The following is a 10,465-nucleotide window of genomic DNA, read 5'->3' on the forward strand; positions in this document are numbered from 1 at the left end:
GAAAACGTTCCATGGTTAATCGAATTAACTGCTCTGATGGACGATTTTGTCGACGATAAAGTGGACGTAGTGCGCGATACATATTCCGCGCAGAACCATTATTTTCGAAATAAAATTGCACTATTTGCAAGCATTGTTCAGGCGTGAGTCTATTCATGATGAATTACCAAACCAAACTGGGAATAAATCACTTGACAGCTGTTAAATCGGTCGCCATCTTGAATAGTAATGCCAACTTAAAGTTCTATACATCGAAAAAAAAACACCCTTTACATTACAAAGCTATGTTGCTGTGGTGAAAGTGCATCTCTCTGATTTAGTTCCGAGTGCTTGCACTGTTGTCCACAATCTTGTTCTATAGACTCTGAAAATGCCTATTGAGAGGCTATGAACATTCGATATCATTCCTCATCGAACCACGAACATTTTTTTGTTATTTTTTAGTGAATATCAATTGTTGGACGTTAGCCTTGATACTCCCGGATGATTTTTTCGGTATATGGTTTAGTTCTTTCTTCCCCCGACTACTTGGCTTCTTCAGAGGTTTACGAAAACAATTTTCAGTTGGCATCTGTTTCGGTAAAGTTCTGAAAAAGCAATCAGGATCATTATCTTCTTCAGAGATGTACTGTAAGAAGTTTCATTTTTCTTCTGTGTCAGTTTGCTTTAAAAATGTCAAGTTCGATTTATCAACAACCGACCAATGATGAATCCAAAATATTTGATAGCACCTTTCTTCAAGCCGCCTTTGTTTCATATTGTTAAACGTTATGAATGAGCTTGGGTCTAATTTAATATTAATATAAGAATAAGGCAATAATATATCTCCGTGGTCCAAAACACATTTTTCCGCGTTCTTTTCGGTTGTTGTTGACAGGGTGACTAGAAATCGCGTGAATAATAAAAAGAAACAAACGCATGGGGCTTTTCTACACAGCACCGTATTTGGATGAAAAATGTCTGGACTATTTTTTCGTGATTTACGAACAAATTTACAAAAAAAATTGTCATTAAATGTTGAGCAAACCTACAGGCTACAGACCTACGGGCACTTTAATGGTAATTAAAACCGATACTGCTGAAAAGAAAAAGGTTCGTGCTGCAAATGAACTTTTTCAATTTACCATCAGAGCCATAGTCTTCTTCCCGAGCTTTAAACGTTTTTTTATGATCGTAATGTTATAGCAAATATATTTTGTCGGTTTGTTTTTCCAAAAAATCTTTTTACACCAGTTGCTTTAAAATATCACTTATCAGCCTTTGCTTTCTTCACAACACAAGTTCTATTTATAATCCCTCTTTTGTCATTAATTTGTTCGTGACAAATCCTAACCCACAATAATTTCGAAAACGACTGACCCTTGGTGGAGGGTTTTAAAAAAATATGTTCCAAAACTGGGCCCAATATATTTAGCAGTATCGGTTTTAATTACCATTAAAGTGCCTGTAGGTCTGTAGCCTGTAGATTTGCTCAACATTTAATGACAATTTTTTTTGTAAATTTGTTCGTAAATCACGAAAAAATAGTCTAATTAAAAATATAACTTGCGTTCAATATCTAAAAAGTAAATAAACAGCATTTGTGCAAAAATCCTAATTTACATGCCTGCAGTGAAATTGACAGTGGTCATTTTCTTCAGTGCTAATTCTTCAAAATTAAGTTTACTGTGTATCAAAGTCCAAAAAATAAATAAAAAATCGTTTTGGAAATTTTCATTATTTTTATTTTTTTACACTCGACAAGAAAAGATACGAAAACAATTCAAAAGAGTTTTATTTTGAATGGCTTCTTCAAAGTAAATAACGAAAATTGCAAAAAGGTGAGTGACGTAAATTTGATTTAAATCTGTTCGTTAAGATACCCCCCCGTACTGGACTTCACAAGTTTAATCTAGTCAAAGCAAAATTAGCCCTTTACCATCGTAAATGACGTTGCCAAATATTGTAAACGTAATTTTTTTTTGTTAGAATTTAACAACCCATATCTTCGTAATTAAGCATTTCCGAACAAACATTTATATGAACTTGTTTTCTTGTTTGGATGACGAATCTCCAGCAGACCGTTAACCCATGTTTTTGAAAACACCCTGTATATAACTTTAACCACTATAAAAGTAGATTTATGCTTCAGATTGCAGCGTAAAAACGAACAGTATTTTTGTGAACAGGTAGGTTATCAAAACTTTCGCGGTGAAAACGATTCCCAGCCGAAATTCTCGTTAATCCACCTCTGGCACGTCATGGTCGCCTCGATTCCGTTCGGTGTGCAATCAAGGCGGCAAATGTTTACCGACGTCGTCAACTTTTTCGATAGATGTGACGTGTTTTGTTGCGCCATTATTATTGTTTTTGCTTTCAGGAATTGCATGTGGCACGAGCGTTTGGTGTCGGGGGGTTGTGTTGCATCAGTCGCTCTTATTTATTTTGCATGAATGATTTGTCAGCCGATGCGATTTTCGTTGTTTGAAGAGTAGGATTTTTTCCGATTTAACTTTAAAACTGACTGGTGTTTGTTTTAGTTGCCGGATTCGATGATCGGTCGCGCGAAGCGTGAAATATGTATAAAACAGCGCTATCGCGGAGTTGGATATTTTCATATTTGCCATTGTACAGTCTATCCCATTTTTTATTGTTTTACGGCGTATCTCCCTTATTAATATAGGCAGACTTTTTTATGAAGTAAAAGGTGTCACAAAAAGAAATGTCGTTGGTTACTATGTGGAATTTCCAGATATATATTTTCGGAACATATATGGAAATATTGGAAATATATGAAATATTAAAAAGAAATAAGAAAAAAGGTAATATGTTGATGAATTTATTCAGCATCCGAACAAACAGAAAAGTAGAACTAACTTCTTATTTATTTATGCTGAAGTTTTTATTGCTTAGAATAAAAGGATAGTTAAAAAAAACTTAGTGTTGACAAATATTTATATTTGTCAACACTAATATATATATATATATATATATATATATATATATATATATATATATATATATATATATATATATATATATATATATATATATATATATATATATATATATATATATATATATATATATATATATATATATATATATATATATATATATATATATATATATATATATTTTTTTTTTTTTTTTTTTTTTTTTTTTTCACGTATTGATTCACGGATGGAAAAATGTGATGACACTATATTCCGGGATATCATCCGTTCGCTTGTTGAACTCCGACTGGAATCCTGCAGACGTTCGCTCCGAAAACACTTCGAACACGAGCGCGAGCATTGAAGATGCCAAGTGAGATTTTGGCGAAACATCTGCAGGATTCCAGTCGGAGTTCAACAAGCGAACGGATGATATCCCGGATATATATATATATATATATATATATATATATATATATATATATATATATATATATATATATATATATATATATATATATATATATATATACAAAACAAGTTTTATCTTAATTTCTAAATTTTTGACACACTAGTCGAGCAAGAGGCATATCTTTATTAGCAACAACAACCAGCAATAAGATCTTCTTGCCAGTTTACTTCCTGGAAATCTTCAATAGTATCGGAAATAAAAAATTATCTATCGCCCTTTTCTATTTTCTTCATCGAGTTTTCATTATGGGATACATAGAGTAGCGGCCCTGTCATTAGTAAGTCCGTTTCTCTTTTTTGAATTAATATGGCTGAAGGAAGATGAAGAAAGGAAGGAAGGAAGATGAAGAACAGAGTCCTTTCCACCAGGAGACTGCCTTACTTTCAAATGACTTACCATTTCTATTCCATCTCTTATTTCTCGCTCCTTTATAATTTTTGATATATTAAATATGCATTCTATAGGAGCATAAAGAATGCGCTTGAATGGGCAAATTTTTCTCTTTCATCACCAAACTCCAAAAATTCGGAGTTCTTTGAAGTCAAGTGTTCTGAAGTACCCTACAAAATGCTTTTATAGCAAAGTTTTTATAATATTGTTAATTTGAGCTCAAAATACCATTTAATATCCACTGATTAACTTTTTTATCAATCATTTGTGCTGCTTCTTGGCTAAACTGAGCCTAGTGTTGTATACACTTTTTAAACTGGTCAAAACTGAAAACCAGTAAGTTTTTATATATTCGGCTCTACATTTTTGTTCGTTAAAATTCATATAGAATTTTTATCTTGATCTCTTTTGCAATATCTGTAACTTTAATGATTAGAGATATACTTTAAGCAAAATCATTAAATAACAAATTGAGACCATAAGCTGAAAGTAATCTTAAGAATCTATTTGGTTCAGATTTTTTAATCATCTTTCAAATTTCTTAAGCCATATATTGTGCAGTATGTCTTTGCAACAAAGTTTCGATAGAAGGTTCCAGCAACCGTGATGGTGTGGTAATTATACAATTTATTACTCTTTGGTATAGAACGTTGTTCCAGCCGTCGCTATGTAGACCGAGAATTTCACTTTCATTGATTGTAGTTTCGAAATTTTGCTTTACTCGATTGAGCGTTGCATGCAAATTTGTGTTAGACAGTTTATGTATCTACTTACTGGTACAAAAACTTGAAGAGAGCATCTTGAAGAACTGGACAACGGACAGTGGCTGGCGTATATTGCACGAGCTAGTAAAAAAATATATGCTTAGTGTTTGCTTTTCTCTGCTTTTCTTACTTTTTCTATAGGTCTTTCTTTCTTAGAGACTCTTCAATTGTATAAGTTTGTATTAAGAAATTTAAATAAAAGCTTCTGCTTTATTTTTATCGACACCACCCAAAAAATAACCTACTATACTTTGACGGTTGTAGTGGTGGTATATATGTAATAGGCCATTTTCATGTTTTTTAAGGCAGAATTAAACGTCAGAGTTACGTTTTAGAAATGATTATTAATAAACATGTTGTCCCGATCATGCTAGCTTTCGAAAGGACACGCTATATTTTTATATTTATACTTGTGCATATATTCAACTCCCCGCATAGAACCTGTTAGGGTATGAGATATCCGTAGCATACGAAATACGTATGAAAAAGGGATATAAAATATTCCTTTTGCTTCATGTTTCCCCTTTCACATGTATTCGATTTACACTATTTACATAATTCTACCTCGAAACGTGAAATGTCATTCCTACTGTAGTCTAGCAAACGCAAATTGATTGATATTCGTTTTAACACTTACAGCAACTTGGTATTTTTTATACAAAAACTACTTTTCGATATAAAAAAACGACGTAAAAATTGGTATTGAAACTGATTGAAACTTCAATTTCCCTCATATGAGAATTTTTTTGAGATCTTAATTGTTTAACCGAAAGCCCCATTGTCAATTGACAAATAAACCGAAAATAGATATCCATTGAATGGTTTTATTTTTTTCAAATTTTCTGACTAACTGTGTCACATGGTGGAAAATAGTCAATACACCGGCCTTAAGAAGAAAACCAAAATTACCCCAGTAGAAGGAAACTGCAATAATATTGTGGTCGTATTACTCTCCACTAGGTGTCGCTTAAATTGCCAATTTCTATTTCCCAAACATTGAATCGAAACGTCCACTGAAATCCAACCTCAAGTACCAATAATTTATGTTATTGAAACTATAAATGATAGGGCGAAGTTTTAACAGAAGTTTAGCTCGCGCGCCAGCTGCTGAAATCACCTTGTGAACTATAAGCTGTACAAATAATGCATCGAGTTCGAGCTGGCTAACTGATGGCAGTAACAAGGGCAGAGCACTGGTGCAGAGCTAGTTCAAACAGTTGTAAAAATTTTGCGTTTACCGTCCAACAATTTAGTTCACTTTGATTGATTTAAGGTTTAAATGGTAATAGTTTAAAATACATAGGTATTAAATACAGGTGGCAATGTATAACTCTTGGAAGTGAAATCATGGAAGAACATAATTCAAGAATAGGCGTCTCAGCGATTCAGCACCAGTACAATTTCAAATGCGAATGCGGAAAAAATTTTACTTATAAAAAGCATTTCGATGCACACAGACGAAAAATTCATAATGATCCCAAGAGTTACTTACTAAAAGATATATATCGTAATAAATTTTGCCCTTTATGTGATTTTTCTGCAAAACTTCGTAATGAGATGATAAAGCATTATGAAGTTATTCACAAAATTTCATTTGTGGAGGAAAAATACACATTTGCAAGCCAACCTGAGTTCTTACTGTGGAAAAGAAAAATAGAATCGGAAACAAGGTCAAAGTATATTAATAAAGGAACCCAGGTATGTCCAAATCGTAAGGTTACAAGCTTTTACTGCCATCGTTCTGGCCATTATGTCACCAAAGGTAAAGGTTTAAGGAGTTTAAAGAGGAAGGGGAGCAATAAAATAAATGGTTTCTGCCCTGCAAGAATAGTGCAGAAATGTTTCAATGATAACAATGGCACATGTGTCATTTATTTTTATAGCACCCATGTAGGACATCAAAATGAATTAAAGTATCTAACATTCACCCATGCTGAGAAAGAGGAAGTAGCCAAAAAAATTGCTCTAAAAATACCATTTGATGATATTTTAGATCAAGTTCGCGACTCAATCCATAACTCCTCTGTGGGAAGGATACACCTTTTAACCAGGAAAGATTTGCATAATATTCAGAGCGCGTACAATTTACAGTCAAAGGCAGTTAGACATAAGGATGATATCACAAGTACTAGACCTAGGGAAATGGAGAAGCAGGGTATGTTTGATTTTGCAAAGCCCCCTTCACCTATACAGAAATGCAAATTGTAATTTTTCTGAATGACTTCCTAATAAACAAATTTCTAATGACCTAAAATATATATATACTAAAACTTGTGTTTCTAAGTTTGGAATTAGGCAAAATTGGTATTCAAATAGTAGCATTACTATGGTAGTGCAACTATAGACAAGAGAATACAAGATTTATCCATTGTATTGTTTGGTGAATAAAAAGTAGTTTCACAGAGCAGTAAATCAAAATTACTCAAAATACTTTTGTTCCTGTTCAATTCACTCTTGGATTTAGTAAAGCTAGAACACAAATTTGGGTATAATTATAAATGCCTGTTATGATATTTATTCTCTTTTCAGATCATAGTGAAGGGAACATTGATTCTTTAGAAATAGTTAATTCAAACAGTGAATCAGAGATTTGTGAATTGAGCAAATATAAACATTTATATCAAGATCTCAATACACGGAAAGAAAAACTTAAGAATAGCATACTTGCAACGTTAAGCACAATTTCAAGTGTGGAAGAAGTAGAAGCAGTAGAAGAGATTATTGCTCAACTTGGTCCTTGCTTAGCTGTTATCAGAGATAAACATTTAAAATCCCTTCAAAGGCAACAAAATTTGGTTGGACATTGTACTTCAACAGAAACTGAAAAATAAATGAAAATTTAGTCAAATTAAAATTTCAAAAAAGTGTTGAATATTATATTCATTAACATAACATAAAGTTGACAGCGGTTAAAGAGTTACACAGAATACACAATAACATATGCTGTATAGTAGTGCTTTGAATAATTCATTGAAGCATGAAACCCCAAAAAGTGTTATATGTATATTTTGATTTTGCATTGACAGCTTTCATTGTCGAAATATATCGAATATAAAAATAATTCGATTCGTTTTAATTTGAATTATCCATAGGGGTAACTTAATCGTATGGCTATATAAGCGAGTGCCCTTTGTCGTTTTGCCCATTGAATAAACACTTTCGTATTTGGTAAAACGTGAATACATGACAATTTATAAAGATAAAGCCTCGAGAAGAAAATAACAAATATTTTTGAAGATCTCCCAATATCAATACAGTGCATGCCAATTTGTCGACGTGTGTTTGCATTTCTTTTTACACGCGAAAAACACTAAATAAAGCTAAAGAGTAAGAAGAGCATATTAATAATTGAGAAAAAAAATGAAACCTGCAATTTGTACTTATATTTTGCATATCGGCGTTTTTAACTGTGAAGTTCTTTGCCTTCAGCGGATGTCGGTAATTTCAAATTGAAAAGCATAAAACATTCTAAATTTCTTGAATTTTCGAATAATTCACGGGTGACGTCCCAATGAGCGAATACCCTGGGTAAAATTGCCCAGTTTATAAATGGGATATGATGGCAGAAGATTTGAGGTTATGTCATGTTATCAAATTTGCAGAAGCGAAGTGTTAGTTTGATGTAAATAATACCATTAAAAAACGATGTCTGTGGTAATTGAAACCACTTTGGGTGACTTAACTGTAGATCTTTTTCTAAATGAACGCCCTAGGGCCTGTTTAAATTTTCTAAAATTATGCAGTATTAAATACTATAATTATAATTTGTTCCATACGATCAGTAGAGGCTTTATCGCTCAGTCTGGTGATCCGACAGGAAGCCGTACTGGTGGAGAATCAATATTTGGTATTTTGAATGGCCCATCAAAACGATATTTTGAAGCGGAAAATGAACCAAGAATTAAGCACACTAAACTCGGCTTAATTTCATTTGTGGGAGCTGAAGACAATATGATTGGATCTCAATTTTTTATTACTTTAGGTGAGAACTTGGCGTACTTGGACGATAAACATTGTGTGTTTGGTGAAATAGTGGAAGGATTTGATGTTTTGGAAATTCTGAATGAAGTTATCTGTGATAATGATGACAGGCCCTATCAAGATGTTCGTATCACACATACTGTTGTTTTGGATGATCCATATCCCAATCCTAAAGGATTACTTGTTCCCTCCAGGTCACCATCACCTAGTGCAGAGCGGCTACAAGGTGGAAGAATTGCTCCAGATGAAGAAATTGATGAAATATCAGGCAAGACAGCCAAAGAAATTGCCGAGATGCAAGCAGAAAGAGAAGCTAAAGCTAGAGCTACTATCTTAGAAATGGTTGGTGATATCCCAGATGCAGAAATAGCTCCACCAGAAAATGTGTTATTTGTGTGTAAGTTAAATCCTGTCACAACTGATGACGATTTAGAAATCATATTCAGTCGTTTTGGCAAAATTAAATCATGTGAAGTTATTAGGGATAAGAAAACAGGTGATTCCTTGCAGTATGCATTTATTGAATTTGAAAATCAGAAAGCATGTGAAGATGCATACTTCAAAATGGATAATGTTCTTATTGATGACAGAAGAATCCATGTGGATTTCAGCCAAAGTGTATCTAAAGTTAAGTGGTTGGGAAAGGGACGTGTTTCATATTATGATGATACAGGAAAAAAACAAACTAATGGCAATCAAGATATAGGAAAAGGAAACTATAGAGTTAAGAGTGGAAGAAGATCTAGATCACCTAAAGACAATAGAAGGAAGTCTCCACAGAGATTGCGATCTCCCAGGAGGAGATCAAAGTCTCCCAGGAGGAGATCAAAGTCTCCTAGGAGGAGGTCAAGGTCTCCCTGGAAACGTTCAAGGTCTCCTCATTTACAATCACTTAAGAAATCTGAGAGGTCTTTGAGAAAATCGAGATCCCCTAAAATGAGAACACCTGACACTGCCAGATCCAGATCTGACAAAAAGGACAAGTCCCAAAATCATAAAGACAGGGAACATAAATATCACATGGAAGACAAGAAAAGGGACCGACAAGAAAGGAAACACAAAGAATTTAGGTCTAAAATAGTGAATAGAGAAACACAAAAAAGAAGTGAAAAAAAACATCTTGTGTCAGATAGTGATAGTGAGTTAGATAGTAAATCCTACAAAAAAAGGCACAAAACCAAAAAATCAAAGGACAAGAAAAAACACAGGTCCTCAAGCAGTAGTTCATGTTGAGGCAATAATTTGTTGATTTTTGAAAAATGGTGTTTTATTTCTGAATAAAAAACACTTGTTTAAAATGAATTTGTTTATTGTTTGAGATATCCTTCGTTGTAAGTATTTTGTTTTTTTATGTGATACCTTTTCATTATTTTTTACTACATTTTTCACTAAAATAAAATAAATCCTTATTATTAATTCAAGATTTAAAAAATGAAACTATAAGACCTCACTGAAGTTTAAAAAAAAATATAAATAATATGTATTTATTTATTTAATCAAATCAGTGAAATAATATTGGTGAAAAAAAACTTAGACCTAAAATGAGCTTTCCATATAAAAATAGAAATAATATACAGGGCGTCCCATTTAAGATAGGATATAAACCAGTAATAACTAGGTTATTTCGGGGATACCTAGTGTTTTTCAAGGAACTACTATGATTTTCTTTCCATTTTTTCATTTCATTTTCTTCTCATTGACGCTACACACCTTATGCTAGTGCCGCAAATTTTATTGTAAACAAATTAATTTGTTTTTAAAGACCTGTAGCCATCTAGAGAACGAAACATTTTGGAGAGTTTTTAGACCCATTTTGCTTTCTCTGGTTAAAGAACCTCAGCATACTTTGATGCGATTGGAAATCACCGTGAGCAAGTTTCAGAAAAATTCTGCGAGTTTATGTTATTAATATCCACCAACGAATTGATAAAAAGTGAAATTAA

The 10,465-nt window shown here is 32.9% G+C and overlaps 2 protein-coding genes across 3 annotated transcripts; both read left to right on the forward strand.

The window, feature by feature from the left end:
* Positions 1–5,542: 5,542 nt before the first annotated feature.
* LOC132699405 (uncharacterized) lies at positions 5,543–7,560 on the forward strand. Of its 2 annotated transcripts, none has more exons than XM_060666082.1 (3): positions 5,543–5,760; positions 5,815–6,696; positions 7,071–7,560. In XM_060666082.1, exons 1-3 carry the CDS (start codon positions 5,712–5,714, stop codon positions 7,370–7,372), a joined length of 1,233 nt encoding a protein of 410 aa, XP_060522065.1. In that variant the 5' UTR covers positions 5,543–5,711; the 3' UTR covers positions 7,373–7,560. The 2 variants fall into 2 exon arrangements, with proteins under 2 accessions (XP_060522065.1, XP_060522066.1); XM_060666083.1 differs by having other exon boundaries at positions 5,543–5,757.
* A 317-nt stretch (positions 7,561–7,877) lies between these two features.
* LOC132699797 (peptidyl-prolyl cis-trans isomerase sig-7) lies at positions 7,878–9,801 on the forward strand. The gene has a single exon (XM_060666692.1). The coding sequence runs from the start codon at positions 8,187–8,189 to the stop codon at positions 9,753–9,755; it is 1,569 nt and encodes a 522-aa protein (XP_060522675.1). The 5' UTR covers positions 7,878–8,186; the 3' UTR covers positions 9,756–9,801.
* The last annotated feature ends 664 nt before the right edge of the window (positions 9,802–10,465 follow it).

Source organism: Cylas formicarius, unplaced genomic scaffold (assembly GCF_029955315.1).
Source record: "Cylas formicarius isolate icCylForm1 unplaced genomic scaffold, icCylForm1.1 PGA_scaffold_3__17_contigs__length_32017465, whole genome shotgun sequence".
NCBI lineage: Eukaryota > Metazoa > Arthropoda > Insecta > Coleoptera > Brentidae > Cylas > Cylas formicarius.